This window comes from Eschrichtius robustus, chromosome 3, assembly GCF_028021215.1.
Source record: "Eschrichtius robustus isolate mEscRob2 chromosome 3, mEscRob2.pri, whole genome shotgun sequence".
NCBI classification, from domain to species: domain Eukaryota; kingdom Metazoa; phylum Chordata; class Mammalia; order Artiodactyla; family Eschrichtiidae; genus Eschrichtius; species Eschrichtius robustus.
Genome location: NC_090826.1, coordinates 133,900,355 through 133,920,714, shown reverse-complemented (window position 1 = coordinate 133,920,714; position 20,360 = coordinate 133,900,355). Strand labels below are relative to the sequence as shown.

The 20,360-nt window shown below is 44.1% G+C and overlaps 1 protein-coding gene across 2 annotated transcripts in view; it reads left to right on the top strand.

Annotated features, from left to right (window-relative positions):
* The window catches only part of ASTN1 (astrotactin 1), a 327,436-nt gene that overhangs the window by 279,616 nt on the left and 27,460 nt on the right, over window positions 1–20,360 (top strand). For both annotated transcript variants that reach the window (XM_068538391.1, XM_068538390.1), the window contains exons 17-18: window positions 9,967–10,235; window positions 19,999–20,132. In XM_068538391.1, the coding sequence (XP_068394492.1) occupies window positions 9,967–10,235; window positions 19,999–20,132 (403 nt within the window). The remainder of the gene's footprint in view (window positions 1–9,966; window positions 10,236–19,998; window positions 20,133–20,360) is intronic.

Here is a 20,360-nt window from a genome sequence, read left to right as displayed (position 1 = left end):
TGTTTATTTTTGCTGCTTTGGAAGAAGCTTTAATGCAATGGATAGTTATTGGAATAATAACTACAATAAATTTAGTATCAAGCCAAGAAGATATTAACTTTTTTTTTTTTTAACTATCTTTACCATTTGGAATCACAAGTTGAATTTTCAAAAAATAAAGAAAATGGATAAAAAAATGATACCACGCATTGTAAGCTATAAGATGTGGTGTTATCATCAATAATCTTCATATTGATAATTATACTTTAAAAAAAAAGTCTGGCAATGCTCATCCATTTCACAGGGAAATCTACCTTATGATGGAGTTTGGAGAGGCAGGAGCAATGAGTTAAGGGGACAGCCTCTGTGGCCCAGGTCCCTTTGGCCTGTTCTCCTCTTCCCTACCAGGAGGAGGTACATGAGAATCATCAGCTGGCCTGTGGATGAGATGGGGGACCCTGATGCCTTTGAGATTTAGCCAACAGGGCTTCAGGGCTGGTTCTTGATCCTCTGAGGCCTTGGGGGCCATCTTCAATCCGGCTGCACACAGCTGCGGGTGGGCTGGGGACGCTGATGGAGCTGGAAACTTCTTCCCTCTTCCCATTGTGCTGGGAGGAGGTCAAGGGGATGGATGACCAGCCCCCAAATGGCCAGCCAATGAATCATCACTGGCTGTGGGGCAGGGCAGGGCTGACTGTCAGTGTCACAGTGTTAGAGGCTGAGGCTGTTCCAGTGGGTTGGATAGCGTCCCCCCAAAATCAATGTCCATCTGGAACCTCACATTGTGACCTTATTTGGAAATAGAGTCTTTGCTGATGTAATTTAGATGAGGTTATCCTGGATTTAGGGTGGGCCTTGTGTCTTTCCAAGAGAAGGCAGAGGGAGATTTGGACACACACACACAGAGAAGAAGGCCAGGTAACACCTGAGGCCAAGATTGGAGTGATGCAGCTATAAGCCAAGGAACACCAAGGATTGCCAGGAGCCACCAGAAGCTAGAAGAGGCAGGAAGGATCCTCCCCTAGAGCCTTCAGAGGGACTGTGGTCCTGCCGACACCATGGCTTTCGACTTTTAACCCCCAGAACTGGAGAAATAAATTTTTGTTGTTTTAAGCCACCCATGTGGTGTCATTTGTTATGGCAGCCTTAGGAAACGAAACAGGAAAGATTTGATATGAACAAAAAACTTGGCCATCCACCGAGAGTCACATGAGAGGCATTTGGTGAATAAAGAAATGAGACTGTAACAGGAAAATGAAAAACCGGAATCATATAAACATTATAAATGTGGGTGTTAGACAATGCACACACAAATTTATTACAATTTGTGATAGGGAGTACCTACAGAGTACCAGGTGCTGGGCTCTAGGGATGCAGAGATGAGCAAGTCCCACCCTGGAAGTGAGTGGGACGGACGAGACATAAAACTAAACTCAGTCTGTTACAGTGTGGTAGGTACCCCTCTGGACACGGGCACTAAGTACCTTCTGCTAGGGATGATGGGAGCAGCGTGGCATATATATATATATATATATATATATACACACACACGGAAGGTTGGAAGGTAGGGAAGAAAGAAAAGGGGGGGGGAGGGAGGAAGGAAGGAGGGAAGAAAGAAAAGAGAGGTGGGGAGGGAGGAAGGAAGGGAGAGAAAGAGAGAGAAAGAAAGGAAAAGGGAAAGAAAGACACTTTAAGGGTGTGTTGGGACAACAGTGATATCCACCGGGTCTCCCACAGCCCACACATGTGTGCACTAAGTGTTCTGTGCCCAAGTGCTTCCGGACAATCCCTCTGAGCCACTCAGGCTTCCTGGCCTGGCCTTTATGATGAATCCTAATGAGGCTTTAGGTTGCAGCCTTGAGGAATTGCAGGCAGTCAGAGAGTAGAAAGAGCTAAAAACCTTTTGCTTCTTTCCATCCCTGTGTGTTTGTTGAACGCTTATCAAGTGCAGGGCCTGGGTGAGAGCCGCGATGATCCAACAAAACAGAGGCAGCTTCTTGCCCACTGGGGACGAGCAGTCTAGCTGATTAGAAGAGCTCATTTTTGTAGTAAAAGCTTTAGGGCTTCCCAGGAATTCTTGGATTTTATTTTTGTTCCTCTTGAGACGCCTGGGCTGTTTAGAGACGCATATTCAGGCATCTTTAAAGTGGTGGTTGCATCACTGGGCTGTCTTCATATTTTCCTTTTCACACTAAGTTTAAGATTGAAAAGAGGTCACTTTTTTTTTTAGCACTTGGGGTCACTGCTAGACAAAGGCTATCTTTGTGTTTTTATTGATTCCTTGGTAGAGGCTGCTCTCCTGCTATTTCTTGGACTCAACTTCTCATCCCAAATGGAACATCACTATTACTGACCAAAAAGAGGCTGACGGAGGCTTTGGCCAATTTGCCAATTTGTTATGAAATTAAAACTGTTCCCACATCAAAGCTGACTAACAGCTTTTGGCAAAGACAAAGCACTGCAGCTACACCAAAACTTCAATTTCACATGAACCTACTGAACCAGGACCCTCAACCAGGCAATTATTTGTTTGACAACGTGCCTATTAAGAGGGGGGCAATCTTCAGAAAATGTAACCTTATGTTATTGATCCACTTTTTAAGAGCCGTTTGGGGACGAGATACCATTTTCTTTCTGTCTCCTACAGCTTCCACATCTGCATGGTCATAATTGATGAACAAAATCATCACCTGCAGGCGCCTTGGGGAAAGGTTTAATTCTGTTTGGTAGGTCATGCTTCATGAGGGAGGCAGAAAATTGGAAAACAACATTTTTAGAGAAGAAAAATGTCAACAAGAACTGGAGGAAAACTAAGCATTTTCTGCTAAGTGCCAGTTAAACAAAACATTTAATTTTCCAGAAGGCACCTTTTCTTGAACGTCCCCGTTAATGGTGCTTTGCTGAGGTGCCCAGTGGGTATTTGATGACCACTGACTATTACACTGGACTTCACCACACCCAGACATGCTGTTCATGCTTATAACAAAGACCATCTGATCTGCTATTTCCAGAAATTTCCTGAAGGAATACCAAAGAACTAGAGCTGAAGTGTTCAGTAACTTTAATATTTTTTTGGTTTACATTACATCCCTGTATCTTATTTATTTTATACTTAGTAGTTTGTACCTCTTAATGTAACTTTAATTTTAGAACACAAAGGATACATCCTGACAAAGGATTTTTGTTTTTTAATTGTGGATTTATTTGTAAGAAAGGACAAGAGTATAAACTCTGTGGAATTGGGACTGTTTCTGAACATGTTGGATAGTTGTCTAGTATTCTTTTTTTTTTAAATTTATTTATTTTAGGCTGTGTTGGGTCTTCGTTGCGGTGAGTGGGCTTCTCATTGTGGTGGCTTCTCTTGTTGCAGAGCACGGGCTCTAGGCATGTGGGCTTCAGTAGTTGTGGCTTGTAGGCTCAGTAGTTGTGGCTCGCTGGCTCTAGAGCACAGGCTCAGTAACTGTGGCACACGGTCTTAGTTGCTCCACAGCATGTGGGATCTTCCCGGACCAGGGATCGAACCCGTGTCCCCTGCATTGGCAAGCAGATTCTCAACCACTGCGCCATCAGGGAAGCCCAGTTGTCTAGTATTTAATCCCAAAAGAAAGATGTGCTTCCTCTGAGCTAATGGGTAGTTGATGAATGTGTAGTGGGAAAGGTGGATGGGCTGCAGTGTGCAGGCTGAGACTGGGCAGAGTAGAAAAAGTACAGAAGGCGTGGTTCTCTGTGACCGTCCTTGGGGTCCAGAATGCCTCTCTCTCTTGCTGTCACACTGCCTTGTTTGCTGGTGAAGTGGTCCACACAATGTTGAATCCCAGTACAATGCTATCGCTCAGCTCTCAGAGCTGCCTAGAACCCCACAGCAATGTACCTCCAGCTCAGCTACTGGTACCCATGGCCCCGCAGGCCCAGGACACCAATCACGGCCTTTTGACACATCGTGACATTAGTGACCACAACTTTCTCACATTTTATAGTCACAGGAGAATCACTGCCTGCTCTTCAGTGCCACAATCGGCTACCCCTTTTCTTAAGCGTAAATCCTTAAGTCCCAAGGTGATTACCCAGTGCACATTAGTAACCTTTGAGATATGTGTGTATACTTTCAAAATTTGCAGAATGTATTTTTGCAATATTATCTCAAATCTTTGCAACGAGATTATCTCTGACCAATTCCCGTTTGTACATGAAAGTAGTGGAACTCACTCTGAGTTGATGTCTCTCTTCTTCGAAGAAAACTAGAAAATCTCAAAAGAACCCAGGACAGCAAGGTGAGAAATGAAATTAAACCCAGCCTGTCTAGTTAGTACCTGCAGAACACAGGGAGTAGTCACTTTGTATACAAGTCATTATAAATGATTTATTAGTTGGACAAACATTTGTAGGCATTCCATAAATATTTGTTTAATGAATTGTCAAATGCATTAGTTACGTTACATGTTAGGCACTGTGGGATATTATAGTGGCGAACAAGACATAATTTCGTCCTTCAAGGAGCCCATCATTTGATGGTGTGTCTGGCAGCAGCGTAGGTAAGTAGACAGGCATTGTGAGAATCATTAATTTTAGAGAGTACTCACTATGTCCCAGCTCCGCTAAACTCTCTGCATAGATTTTATCAGTCCATCGTTACCACAGCCTGACTAAATCAGTTATTATTATCATCTCCATGTTATGTAAGAGAAAACCCAGGCACAGAAAGGTTAAGAAACTGCCCCCAAATTACACAGCTAACAAGTGGTAAGGTCAGAAATCAAGCCCAGGCAGTCTGACTCAGACCTGGCAGAGAAGTGGATGGCTTGGGGGAGGTAAAGTACATAGATTTAAGATTGATTGGGAGAGCAAGAAGGAACCCACAAAGAAGCCAGGATTTCTGGCTCGAGCAATAGGGAAATTGATGCCCTTTGCTGAGCAAGGACCTACGGAAGGAGGAACAGGTTGCTGGGAGGGTGTGGAGACATGAGGACTGCAGTTTGGGACACATTGAGTTTGAGGTGCCTATTGAACATTCAGATGGATTTCCAAGCAAGCATATTAAGTTCTGTTATACTTGGGGAAGCAATCCCAGCTAGAAATGTAGCTTTGGCTGTCATCAGATAACGTTTTTTTTCTTTCTAGTTGATTGCTTGAAGCTTTGGCAAGGGGCTAGAGACTATTTACAGATGCGTTGGCTTTATTCTTTATGTTTGACTTGTTTTTAAAATTTAAATCTATGGTCATGACTTACTAATTCACTCCCCTTTTCCCTCCAAAAAAAAAAATATATCTATGGATATATAGATAGACATAGATAGAAAGAGATATGGAAATGGATATATACACCTAAACCAGGGAAAGGAGTTTCAAATATGAAGAAGACACAATCCCTGCCCCCAGAGCACCCATTATCTCCTATTGAGGTGTAGAGAGAAGTGGCCGGGTCATGCCCTATCCACTTGTCCCTGATTATGAATCTATCGTATTGTATTTTGGTCAGGTCTCAGAAAGTGTGTCTCTTGGCAGATCTAGGAGTTCAATTTAAGGCCATCCAGAGCAACCTGACCCTCTCTGTTTACAGACATAATTAAACACCCTAAGAGGCTGATTTGAGCCTGGGTACATGGGTGGAAATGTAAATTCGGGTAACTTCAGAATTTCTGGTGTGAACAGTAGACTGGGGTGGGGGGAGTGGGAGTGGGGGTAGGTCATGGAAATCAGGGTGTCCGTGGGCTTCAGGGTGCAGTTCACTATGGCTGTGCTTCATTTACCCCATGTCAAGCTTTCTTTCCTGTGGGTCCTAAGCTGTCTCCAAAAGCTGGGATCTGACAAGTTTGCATTTGATTTTTCTTGGCTGCCTAATGAACTGCCTCTGTAGTTCTAGCTGTGATGTCATTAACATCTCATTGCCTTGGGCACCAACTCAGGAGAGAGATTCTTAAGCAGTCCCAGAATCCTACAGGAATGGTACCAATTTACTTCATAACAACTAATTCACCTTCATGACCTGTCAGTTTCCAGCAGCAGAGCAGACCCTGCATGAGGATGGTCAGTGACTTTTATCATCCTCCTATGCTCCTGAGTCTAGGTTGGTCAATAGGTACATGCCTAAGGCCACAGGCACATCCACAAAGAGATTTTGAACACTGAGGATGCCAATAATCTCATACCACAATATTCTATTGGGGAAATTCATCCACTGTGTGCTGTAGGATACAGATTTAGCCTAAAGCAAATGGCATTTATTTATAGCAAACTGTATTTGCAGAACGCTTTGCAGTTTTGGGGTTGTTAACGACATTCCAGGTTGGCTGTTCTTCTACTTGTAAGAAAGCTAAGTGTGATGAGGACCCCAGAGCCTCCCCTGAGAGCAATAGGGTGAATTTTGCAAACGGGGCTGAGTTGGGGGGGGGTGCGGGCACACTTGGGTATTCTTGGTCAGAAGTTACCTTTGTCAGTTATATTCTTTTAAGACCTTAATTGTAGCTTATTTTTGTCCAGAAACTGTGTATTTGTTGAAATAGAATGTTCATTTTATTAAGAAACAAGATAGTGTCTCAAATTACTAGAGCATTTCTACCCAGGATCTAGAGGGCAGCAGAGGGATGAAGTAAGAAAGGACTGTCATTGGAGTGGACAATGGAGGAAGGTGGCCATTGAACCTTAAGGAAATAAGGCAGAGACTCTTCCCTCCACTCTCCACACACAGACCTCGCCACCACCCACTCCAACACTGAGCTGGGGGTTAAAAGCAAATGTCAAAGCTCAGACTCTCCTGAAGCTTTTACGTTTGAACTCTTTCACTCCCCACAGACACGATGGTTATTGGTGCGCTCTTTGGGCAAAGGGAGATTTATCTGGGCTTTCACCACGGGACTCCATCGTTTTAAGGAGTATTTCCCGATTGTATCTTTAATGGTGCATGGAAAATGCATTTCCTTTTTGAAAAATCTCTCTCATACACACACATCTATTCTTCGCTGGAGCCTGAATAGATGGCTTTGGGGAGTTAGCTGCTCATTACTTCTGTGTAAATCTCGCTCCTCTCTAGACAGCTCCATCCTGCATGATGAGGGGACCAGAGGGGCGATTCATCTTGGCCTCCAGCAGGGCCTGCTCTATATGGGCCTGAATATTATCAGGAGAAGGAAAATACAATTCTGATGAAAACAAGAGTTTGGTGACCTCTCACCATCTTCCTCTGTAAACCCCTTCCTGTGCTTCTCTACGTCCTAATCTTACACCAATCCAGGGCTGAAGGATACTGAAGGGGATTAGTTGCATCTTGATTTTAATTGGGAAAGCCAGAAGACGGAAGCAAGGGGAGCAGCCCCTCAAATGTTTACAGCAATTACAAGCCTTAATGATGCAGCGCTGGAGGGCAGGGAGGCTGTCACTCAGCTCGACTGCGTTTGGGGTTGCAGTGCCCTCTCGTGGCCCAATTTGTCTGTCAGACGGTGCACCCTAAGTGATGAATGGGCAGGGGTTATATGTCATATATACGGATGTGTATGTAGGGTGCAGGGGTAGTTTCTGGGTGTTTGGGGAGTAAAAGTGAGAGTAATTTGGTGGCATATTATTTCCCCCTTGAAATAAACTATACTCCATGTGAAGGATGTGGAGGGGGATTTTTATTTTCCCTTTAGAGTTTTATTTTCCCTTCCTTATCTTGTGTCTCTCACAATTATGTCTCTCTCTCTCTCTCTATTTTTCTCTTTAGGATAAGTTTTATGGATTTGTTTTACTCGGCTTTTTATTATTTGATTGAAAGGAAATTGTACCATGGCCTTTTTTTTTTTTTTAAAGTAGCCAGGTGTTACTTTTCCGTAAGTTTATCTTCTGTGGTACCAAAGTGGCCACACCGGATTGATCACGCCTTTTCTTTCCTCTCACAAAAGTCATTTTAGAACTGATATCACCATCTAGTGGTCATTTCGTAGAAATGCTTTTCGCAGCCTCTTTGTTGAATACTTTCTCAACTGGGAGGTTGCGATGACACATGGATGGATAATGAAGTGCTTGTGAGGGTCAGGAGGGCCAGCAAGAGACCCTCCAGCTCCCCGGCAAGGCTTGCACAGTGAAATGTTTTAAATCTTATCTTGAAAAGAAGCATGGTCTCTTTACTGGTTTTTTTTTTTTTTTTTTTAAAACGAGGGCCTGTTTTTCTAGAAATCACATCACAGTTGCAAAGCTCTCACCCCACGCCCACTTATCGCAGCCCAGTTCATACAGCCTGTTGAAGAAGATTGGAGACCTGGCCAGGGGCTGGGTGTGGAGAGTCCTGCCAGGTCGTGGCCGCTTTACGAACCCTCCCAGTGGGGTTCACTAAGTTTCATGAGCCTGAATGTCAATCAAGATGTACACCTGGCTTGGAGTTGACTCTGGGGCTAGCTGGTGTGGGCTTCTGGACCTCCTATTGGAGGCCATCATTCTTGGTTTTGGTGTGTGCGGTTATGCAGTTCTCTTATAACCTAGCAAGGGCTTGAGCTCAATCTTTGATCCGTTATTAAACAAAATGCACGTGTGAAATAAATTATAGTCCATATTTATAGTTTCTAAGTGAGTGTTTGCCTTTGCACCCAGAGGGAATCTGGTGTCAATGGAGCTGCTGGTAAAAATGCCTCATCCGCACAGGGGCGACGCTCCTGTGGGGAACAGCAGTGCTGAAATGCCTCTGGACGCTTCCAAACCGTCTTACATTACATCGCAAACAAGGGGAGAATAGCAGTGCTCCCTGAGCCCCGTAAGAGGGAACTCTGCTATGAAGTCATAAGTCGCATCTCACAATTACCTTCTGGAACCGCTTTGAAAATCCTTCCAACCAGTTTCCCCAAAGATCTGGTCCCTCAAGCTTGGCACTCTGGATGAGCCTGAGGACCAGAAGGAACATTCTGTGTCTGCCTATTGTTCCCAAAAGCCCAGCCGTCTCCCTGAAATCGTTTCACATTCAGACATACAACTGTGCACAAAGGACCAGGGATCTCCTAAGGAACCCAAAGCTTTTTGTTAGCAGGTTCTGCTTCCATCTTTCTTTAGACTTAATAAATTAAATGAAAAATCATGAAGGCTTGGAAGAGAAATATCAAGCAATGCTTTCTTCCATAGGGAAAAACTCTTCTGGTAGGCATTTCCAATGTTCGTCACCAAAAGTAAATCAAGAGCTTCCCCAAATACCTTTTACTCATCAATCAAGGGCAATGTGGACCCATCTTTCAGGCTTTGTAGTGCAAATCTTTCTGAACAAGTCAAACTTCCCTCTGTATCTTTAATACCTTGATTAATAATGAAGCAGAGAAGTCCTGTTATTCCCTATGACTTAACAGCTTTAGGATCAGACAAGACCGGATTCCAATTTCAGATCTCACTGTACACCAGCTGTGTGATCTTGAGGCTCTTGGCCTCGCTTTCCTCATCTATAAAATGGGTGTAATGACAGAGCTCATGCGGAGAGTTGTTATAGGGGTTAAGGGAGATCTGTAACAGATCTCACTTTCACTGTACAGACTTGATAAATCTTACTGATAGTTATGATGGAAACTATGATGAGGATGCTTCAACATGCACTAGCCATTGTGTTTTGTGCTCTAAAAATAGTTGGCTGTTTATTTATAACCCAATGCTAGAGGTAGGTATTATTAATATCTTCATTTTTAGATGAAGAAAATGATTCATAGAATAATCACTGCTATTATTGTTTATATTATTGATGACAGCCATAAATCCTGCAACAGATACCGCAGAAGCATCCGTCTGAAAGGATCCGTGGAGCTGATGATTCTCAGAAAGGAAGAAAACCTGCTTTCACATTTGGAAGGGTCATTTCCAGCTGTGTGGGTTTCTGGGAGGATGGGTTCCCCAAATTGAGTGGGATAACAGCATCACATTCTTACCCCCTCAGAGTCATTTTCTGACCTCTCAAGGACTTGAGTCTAGCACTCAGGGGCCACGAGGCCATGCAAGTCCCTGCTGTTTCACCTCCCTCACTGTTCCTTTTTATTTTGTGTCTGGCAGGCAACTCCCCATCCGACGAGTCAGAGGAGCGGGAAAGAGACCCCAAGGTGCTGACATTCCCAGAATACATTGCCAGCTTGTCAGAGTCTGGCACCAAGCGCATGGCGGCTGGAGTCCGCATGGAGTGCCAGAGCAAGGGACGGTGCCCCTCGTCCTGCCCCCTGTGTCATGTGACATCCAGCCCTGACACCCCTGCCGAGCCAGTTCTGCTGGAGGTGACCAGAGCAGCCCCCATCTATGAACTGGTCACCAACAACCAGACACAGAGGGTAAGAGGCCTGGGACTCGTGGTTCAAGGTGGCATCAACAACAACAGAGGGCTTTCCAAATGGCCTGAGGAGGTGACAGGGTCAGCTGAGCTCAACGCTACAATATGGAGAGTGAGACTTCTTATTTAACTACTCCAGCCACCTAATTTGCTTAGATTTGCATTTTTGCATATTAAATCAAATCAATGCATCTGCAACACCCATGGTGATGACTCAGGAGTCACCGCTCGGCATTTGTACAGGTCTTTGAGCAACAAGGGCTGGAAGGAAGAAGGGAGATAAGGAGGCATAGCAATCACAGTCACCAAAGCTTTGTTCAGAAAGCCTCAGGGGGTGGTTGTGGGAGGGGACTCAACAGTACCACCCCCTCGTTGGCACGGCAGGTGGACCAGCTCCCCTAACTGATCCAAGACTGGGTCTGCAGGCTAGAAGGAGCACATTAGGTACAGATCCCCAAGGGAAGGATCTGCCCACCTTAGTCTGGAGGGGGTTGGTTTTCTGCCCATCACTCTGACTCTTAAGAACAAAACTCCACGTCCATGCAGATCTTTCCGCCTTATGTTATGCAGCTGGGTCATGACATTTCCCAGCCACTCCTTTTTTTTCCTCTGCCCCTCCCTTTCCCAAGGTGCTAGCGGGAAATGAATGGACCCAAAGGGTAAGCTAAATAAATGCAGCAGAGGCAGTGACTTACCTCATTTCCTAGCTCTCTGATCTTCTCAAGGACGTTAAGAACAGAGCGGGTCAAAACACAGACAACAACAACAACAATGACAAAAATAAAAAACACAAAAGCTCAGGGTGGGGGACTTCTGAGACTAGGCAAAGCCACTTTGGGGAAAAGATATAGTAGAGTCACAGCAGTGAGCTGCTTGCCTGTCTGAGAGGTGTCTCTCCAGGTGGGGTGATAATTGCTTTCTCTTTTCTCTTTTAAGGGACACCTGGTGCGTCACAGTTTGTTTCATAGGCGATGCTCAAACCAACAGGAGGGATTTTGCATGTGTGTGTGTTTCTCTCGCCTCTCTGCCTCTGCTACAGATACTTCATTGAGTGTTGGAAAATAAGGTTTTTCACAGGAACAAAAACGATAAATTGTTCCTTTGGCCTGCAAATTTCTCTTCAATCTGATAGAAGTGACTATGGGAAGAGAAGTGGGAGAGAAGAGACCACTGGAGGTGGGCTTGAAAGGATGAGGAGAAGGAGGGGCTTGTGTCACCGTGGAAACCCCAAAGCTGCAGTGCTTTTAATCCAATGCCCAGCCCTCCCCTTACCTGTCCCACTCTGTCTTCTGTGAGCACCCAAGGCTGCTGCAGTTGGTACCCCAGGAGCTCCTGTGCACTTGGCTGGGAGCAGCAGAATCAGGGAGCTCACGCATAGAACCATCCTATGGGACGGGGCATGCGAAGCTGCAGACAGGCAAGAACTTGGTGGGAGAGGGGGGCCTGGAGCCCCTGCTTCCCGTCGGACCAGTACCCGCAGAATGAGGAAGCTGAAGGAATTTTTGTCTTTAGCAACGCCCCTTTCTGGATCCCCTGCTTGCCAGAATTTAGCCCCTCCCTGTCTCCCTGCACTGGTCTTAGGAGAGTGGTTGAGAGATACCTCCCATCTGGCCATATTTTGAACCTTTAATTTCTAAACACATAGAAAGGTGGCCTGAGCAGGAGTTCAGTCACCATATCTGTTTCTTCTCTCTCTTCTTCCTTAGACATTTTCTGTGTTCACCATTCTCTCCACTCCTCTGCTTTTCTTTCTAATTGTGCCCTTTCTACCAAGGAATAGAGATGAGGAGTGATGAAGCAAAGGACCAGGGGAGGGGAGCTAAGTCCTGGCATTAGTAACTCGGTGTGTTCCTATCCCTACCTGTCTGGTAGATCTTCGGGCCGGTTTTCCAACCTCTTGGCCTCATTGTCTTCCTTCTGTTGGACTAAATAATCTCCAATGCCATATTTCAGTCTAGTCTGTGATTGCAATTTAGAAACAAGTAGGTCAAACCATATAACAAACCAGGTGTCTCAAACCCAACAAACTTGAACTCACCACCTTCCACCCTAAACTATACCTGCTTGTGCTTCCACTTCAGTGAATGGCATTCTTTTCTACCAAGTTGCCCAAATTGGAGACCAGGGATGCTTCCTAGACTTTTCTTGTCCCCAACACCTAATCCATCACCTAGGGCCACAAATATCTCAAATCCATCCTCTTTTTATTATACCCCCTGTCACAGCCTAACTATTTCAGTCATCCGTTGTTAATATCAGGCCACCATCTTCTTGTTACAGTAGCCTTCTTCCTGGTTTCCCTGTTAGATGGGTCAGAGTCATCTAACTAATTAGTCTTAAGTCTAATATGGACTTCTGATCATATACCAGCAAGGTAATTCAGTGGCTCTGCAGAATCTATTGAATAAATCTAAAGTCCTTAGCACATCATTACAAGGGCAGTTCACTCTCCGATTTTGTCTTCGCTTACATGGTTAGGCTGTACCCACTCTATACTTTGTGCTTTATCCTCCAAAATTTAACTCCTTGTACCTCCTTAAACAAAACACATTTTCTCCCATGCATCTGGCCCTTCAGACTTGCAACTCTTTCTCCCAGAAGTACCTTTTCCCACATTACTGCCACTGGCAAACTCTTACTGTTACTTCCAAGTTTCAGCTCAAACATGACTCTCCCTTACACTCCCAGGCCAACCCGATGTTCCTTCATGTAGCTCCCACTGTATATGTGCATACATCTTTTAAAGCATGCATCACCTACTGTCCTAGTGTTTATATAGTTGTTCACTCTCCTCTAGACTATGAGAAACTTTCTCTTCTATGGAATCCCAGTGCCCAGCAGTAGTCACACATAGTTGGCATTCTGCAGAATGAATGAACAAAATGATGAATAAATGGACAAATGAATGGATAGATGAACTTGGCTTGAAAGTTCAGCTGCTTGGACTTTCCTGGTGGCTCAGTGGTTAAGAATCCGCCTGCCAATGCAGGGGACACGGGGTTCAAGCTCTGGCCTGGGAAGATCCCACATGCCTCGGAGCAGCTAAGCCTGTGCGCCACAGCTACTGAGCCTGCGTTCTAGAGCCCGCAAGCCACAACTACTGAGCCCGCGTGCCACAACTACTGAAACCTGCGTACCTAGAGCCTGTGCTCCACAACAAGAGAAGCCACCGCAGTGAGAAGCCCACGCACAGCAAGGAAGAGTAGCCCCCGCTCGCCACAACTAGAGAAAACCTACGTGTAGCAACGAAGACCCAATGCAGCCAAAAGTAAAAATAAATAAATTTATATTAAAAAAAAAAGTTCACCTGCTTTCCTTAGAGAAAAATAATAGAAATTGGAAAATTTGGGCTTCCCTGGTGGCGCAGTGGTTGAGAATCTGCCTGCTAATGCAGGGGACACGGGTTCGAGCCCTGGTCTGGGAAGATCCCACATGCCGCGGAGCAACTAGGCCCATGAGCCACAACTACTGAGCCTGCGCGTCTGGAGCCTGTGCTCCGCAACAAGAGGCAGCGATAGTGAAAGGCCCGCGCACCGCGATGAAGAGTGGCCCCCGCTTGCCGCAACTGGAGAAAGCCCTCGCACAGAAACGAAGACCCAACACAGCCAAAAATATTAATTAATTAATTAATTTTTTAAAAATCTTTAAAAAAAAATTGGAAAATTTGATTTCTTTTCTGGAATCAGGATTAAATCTAATAACAAACAAGGATTCATATGCAATGCCTGGCACATTGTAGGTACTAAGAAAAATGTAGTTTTCCTTTCTCTTCCTTTCCCAAAGTGTTCCTTCTTGATTCCTCTCTTGTACCCTCATCCTACCTACACAGTTACCACTTGCCCAGGATTTAGAGAGTAGGAACTCTCAGCAAATGGTCTGAAATGGCATTTAGAATGTTTGTCATCATACGTATTGTCATCAATACCTTTGGAAGGAAAATCTGGTCAGGTTGCTCCCCTGTTTGAAACACTTTGATGGTTTCCTGTTGCTCTTAGAATGTGACACCCACCCCATATGGTGTCCTAAGGACTCTCTGTAATCGGCCTGCCACCCTCTCACTTTCTTAGCATCTCTTTGCCCCCGCTCCTCCCCGCCCCTGCAAGCTTTGTGACCGGATTACTCTTGACCTATCCCTCCAAGCTCATGGAGGCCTTCCCAAACTCCTCTGTGAGATCGGCCCCCTCCTTGTCCCTCCTGCCACCATTTCACCCTTTTCTGGAGCCCTTATCACAGTTATGGTTATTTATATAACTTTTGTTTGTTTATTATTTAGCTGTAAGACTTAATGCAAGCAGGGGCCATATATATCTTATGCACTGTATCCTTAATGCTTAGGACAGGAAATCGTCCCTACAGGTACTTAGCCAATAATAGTCGATCGAAGACTGTAAGGCTGCAGCCATGATGTCCTCTTTATTCTGCTTATCTCAAAGGATGTCTGTTTTCCTAGTTAAAAAAATACACCTTTCGATTTGAATTTGGTTTAGTCAGGTAAAGCATAAAGTGAGTACCTACTGTAAACTGGTATTCATCCTGGAAGCTGGTGGATACGGTGTTAATCAAGAGAGCTTGATGTTTCCATCAAGCCTGAGATGTCAACTCCATCCTGTTACCCATTTACTAACCTGTGACCATGAGCAAGTTACCTAACCTTTTGGACTCTAAGTGTCCTCCACTGTGAATCATGATAACTGTCTAACATGGAGCTCAAATTAAAGTGTTACTAAACCAAACTCGGGTCTGCTCACCCGCGCACAGTAAATCCAATCTACTGACACCAGATTGTGGTGAAGGAAAATGCAGCGTTTATTGTAAAAGTGCCAATACAAGGAGGACAGGTGGCTTGTGCTCTAAAACCCCAAACTCCCCAAAGGCTTTCAGGAAAACAACTTTAAAGCCCAGGTGAGGGAGAGGGGTTGCAGGGTGTGTGATCAACTTGTGCACAGTTCTCTGATTGGTTGATGGTGTGGTAACAGGCTGGTGTCGCAGGGGTTAACATTATCAGTCCTTAGGCTCCAGGAGGCCTGAGGGCTACTTGCTCATGGTCATCAAGTAGTTAACATCTTCCATTTGCTGGGGGGTTTTCACATCTGTAAAACAACTCAGGAAATGTGCATCAGATACTATTATCTAGGCACTTCAGAGAGGAGCTAAAGCAGAGGATATGGGGGAAGGGTCTGCCCCCAGAAGGCCCCATAGGGTCTGCTCCCTTACAAAAGTGTTAGCATTTAAAGGGCTTTGTATCCTTAGGTAGGTTTATTCCTAGGTATTTTATTCTTTTTGTTGCAATGGTAAATGGGAGTGTTTCCTTAATTTCTCTTTCAGATTTTTCATCATTAGTGTATAGGAATGCAAGAGATTTCTGTGCATTAATTTTATATCCTGCTACTTTACCAAATTCATTGACTAGCTCTAGTAGTTTTCTGGTAACATTTTTGGGATTCTCTATGTATAGTACCATGTCATCTGCAAACAGTGACAGTTTTACTTCTTCTATTCTGATTTGGATTCCTTTTATTTCTTTTTATTCTCTGATTGCTGTGGCTAAAACTTCCAAAACTGTTGAATAATAGTGGTGAGAGTGGGCAACCTTTTCTTGTTCCTGATCTTAGTGGAAATGGTTTCAGTTTTTCACCACTGAGAATGACGTTGGCTGTGGGTTTGTCATATATGGCCTTTATTATGTTGAGGTAAGTTCCCTCTATGCCTACTTTCTGGAGAGTTTTTGTCATAAATGGGTGTTGAATTTTGTCAAAAGCTTTTTCTACATCTATTGAGATAATCATATGGATTTTCTCCTTCAATTTGTTAATATGGTTTATCATCACATTGATTGATTTGTGTATATTGAAGAATCCTTGCTTTCCTGGGATGGACCCCACTTGATCATGGTGTATGATCTTTTTAATGTGCTGTTGGATTCTGTTTGCTAGTATTTTGTTGAGGATTTTTGCATCTATGTTCATCAGTGATATTGCTCTATAGTTTTCTTTTTTTGTGACATCTTTGTCTGGTTTTGGTATCAGAGTGATGGTGGCATTGTAGAGTGAGTTTGGGAGTGTTCCTCCCTCTGCTATATTTTGGAAGATTTTGAGAAGCATAGGTGTTAACTCTTCTCTAAATGTTTGATAGAATTCGCCTGTGAATCTGCCTGCTCCTGGGCTTTTGTTTGTTGGAAGATTTTTCATCACAGTTTCAATTTCAGTGCTTGTGATTGATCTGTTTATATTTTCTATTTCTTCCTAGTTCAGTCTCAGGAGGTTGTGTTTTTCTAAGAATTTGTCCATTTTTTCCAGGTTGTTCATTTTATTGGCATAGAGTTGCTTGTAGTAATCTCTCATGAACCTTTGTATTTCTGCAGTGTCAGTTGTTACTTCTCCTTTGACAAAAGACCTGTATGCAGAAAACTATAAGACACTGATCATGGAAATTAAAGATGATACAAACAGATGGAGAGATATACCATGTTCTCGGATTGGAAGAATCAACATTGTGAAAATGACTATACTACCCAAAGCAATCTACAGATTTCAGTGCAATCCCTATCAAACTACCAGTGGCATTTTTCATAGAACTAGAGCAAAAAAGTCACAATTTATATGGAAACACAAAAGACCCCAAATAGCCAAAGCAATCCTGAGAAAGAAAAATGGAGCTGGAGGAATCAGGCTCCCTGACTTCAGACTATACTACAAAGCTACAGTAATCAAGACAGTATGGTAGTGGCACAAAAACAGAAATATAGATCAATGGAACAGAATAGAAAGGCCAGAGATAAACCCACACACATATGGTCACCTTATCTTTGATAAAGGAGGCAAGAGTATACAATGGAGAAAAGACAGCTTCTTCAATAAATGGTGCTGGGAAAACTGGACAGCTACATGAGAAAGAATGAAATTAGAACACTCCCTAACCCCATACACAAACATAAATTCAAAATGGATTAAAGACCTAAATGTTAGGCCAGACACTATAAAACTCTTAGAGGAAAACATAGGCAGAACACTCTATGACATACATCACAGCAAGATCCTTTTTGACCCAGCTCCTAGAGAAATGGAAATAAAAACAAAAATAAACAAATGGGACCTAATGAAACTTAAAAGCTTTTGCACAGCAAAGGAAACCATAAACGAGACAAAATGACAACCCTCAGAATGGGAGAAAATATTTGCAGATGAAGCAACTGACAAAGGATTAATCTCCAAAATATACAGGCAGCTCATGCAGCTCAATATCAAAAAAACAAACAACCCAATTCAAAAATGGGCAGAAGACCTAAATAGACATTTCTCCACAGAAGATATACAGATTGCCAACAAACACATGAAAGGATGCTCAACATCACTAATCATTAGAGAAATGCAGATCAAAACTACGATGAGGTATCATCTCACACCAGTCAGAATGGCCATCATCAAAAAATCTACAAACAATAAATGCTGGAGAGGGTGTGGAGAAAAGGGAACCCTCCTGCACTGTTGGTGGGAATGTAAATTGATACAGCCACTATGGAGAACAGTATGGAGGTTCCTTTAAAAACTAAAAATAGAAGTACCATACGACCCAGCAATCCCACTACTGGGCATATACCCTGAGAAAGCCATAATTCAAAAAGAGTCATGTACCACAGTGTTCATTGCAGCTCTATTTACAATAGCCAGGACATGGAAGCAACCTAAGTGTCCATCGACAAATGAATGGATAAAGAAGATGTGACACATGTATACAATGGAATATTACTCAGCCATAAAAAGAAACGAAATTGAGTTATTTGTAGTGAGGTGGATGGACCTAGAGACTGTCATACAGAGTGAAGTAAGTCAGAAAGAGAAAAACAAATACCGTATGCTAACGCATATATATGGAATCTAAAATAAAAATTGGTTCTGATGAACCTAGGGGCAGGACAGGAATAAAGATGCAGATGTAGAGAATGGACTTGAGGACATGGGGAGGGGGAAGCGTAAGCTGGGACAAAGTGAGAGAGTGGCATGGACACATATACACTACCAAATGTAAAACAGATAGCTAGTGGGAAGCAGCCACATAGCACAGGGAGATCAGCTCTGTGCTTTGTGTCCACCTAGAGAGGTGGGATAAGGAGAGTAGGAGGGAGATGCAAGAGGGAGGGGATATGGGGATATATGTATACGTATAGCTGATTCACTTTGTTATCCAGCAGAAACTAACACACCATTGTAAAGCAATTATACTCCAATAAAGATGTTTATAAAAAAATAGGGAAAAAAATAAATTAAGGGCTTTGTAAATTCTAAAGCTCTACACAAATCATAGTGATAACAGAGAATCTCTGCTCCCTTGAGGCTCCCAATTCAAAGAGGGGGGTCAGTATGAACTTTATGTCATCTCTTGTAACCTGGGATGGATGGGACATAGGATACTGGCTTTGGGCTTGGACATGTTGATTTTTGTAGGATTATCTCTTCTTTTTCTTTTTCTTATCCTCTTCTCTTTTTTTCTTTCTTTTAATTGTTTGGCCTAAAACTTTCCAGGATAGCTGTTTCATTTCTCTAATTTATCCATTATGTGTGGGTGTGGTGAGGATGAAACAGAGGGAAGAGAATCAAAGGCAAAGCAGAGGCTGCAGAGGTTGAGTTGACCTGGAGAGAAAGCCCTGAGCTTGCCCTGCGGGCTGTCTCAGGCTCTCCCCCGCCCTGGGCTGGGGTTGAGGCAGCAGGGCCTCACACAGGGGTCAGTGCCTGTCAGGACCCAGTTCCTCACCAGGGACTTGCCCCTCTCATAAGTTCTGTTCCCTCAGTGATCGAATTTTATCTTGTCCTTTAATTGAATAGTGAATATCTGCTGTGAAACCACTGTATGTAAAGAATTACTCTAGGTTCTGTGTTATTTACAAGCTTCCACATAAGACCCAACCCTGTCATTCAAAGACGATAACAATTGCTGTTATTTATTGATGACTAACGTGTACTATTTATATGCAACTAATGTGTGCATAGCATAGGCACTATGCCATGCCCTTTGGCATGTATTTATTTCATCTAATTGTCACAACATCCTTATAAGGAAAGTGCTGTTTTTATCCCATTTTACCATTGAGGAGCCTGAGTTTATGTAATTTGCCCAAGGTCACATGGCAGTGGTTGGCAGAGCTGGAGTTCTCACCCAGAGGGACTGCCCCAGAGCACAGCTCTTAGCCTGTGTGTCTCATGGTTTCTACCTTCTACCTACGAGGAAAGAGAGGCCTAATGCATAATCACAACCCAAAGCAGAACTGCATACATATTGTAAGTGAGATACAAGGCATGCTGAAGGAATGCAGAGGAAATACTGGGGCAGGGTGAAGAGGGCAGAGAAGGATGCTCAGAGAGGCATTTGAGAAAAGGCTGAGTGCCTCTGGCCCGAGGGAGAGTGGTCAAGACTGGCCCTGCTGAGCGTATGGGGAAGAGGTCATGTCTCTAGAACCCTAGGTGTGGAATGATGGTGCGGAATGGGAGGGAGGGAGATGCGAGGTGGAATAAGACTTGATTCCAAGATGACGGCCCTCAACCACAGGGATGAACTATTATGCTAATGAGACAGAGACACCCTACAGGTCCTACAAGGTCCAGGCTTCCCAGAAACACTCTCCTGGGGTAGAAGTAAATGGAGACGTGGTGCTACAAGCTGCTGACTGGAGTTATTTAGGGCCAAGCAGAGCCCTGATGCTCTGTCTCTTGACTCTGGGCACCCAGCCCTGGCTCCCTGATGCTTACTCTTTTCTCTGCCCTCTCTTGCAGCTCTTGCTGGAGGCCACCATGAGCTCCCTCTGGTGCTCCGGGACAGGAGATGTCATCGAGGACTGGTGTCGATGTGACCCCACCGCTTTCGGAACTGACGGACTCCCTGCCTGTGCGCCTCTCCCACAGCCCGTGTACGATTCCCTTTCTCGGCCTTTCTCTGGCTTGGGTGCCTCGCCATTATTCTGCAAACATATTTTGAAGAGTGTCTACTCTCTTCCAAGCAATGGGCTGGGTACTGGGGAACAGAAAGAAAAACATGGTGCAGTACCTGCCTTCGGGGCGCTTTCAGTCTTCTAGGGAGGCAAGTGAACCAATTTAACAGTAGCAGAAATAGTAGGATATGAGTTATATGAGACATT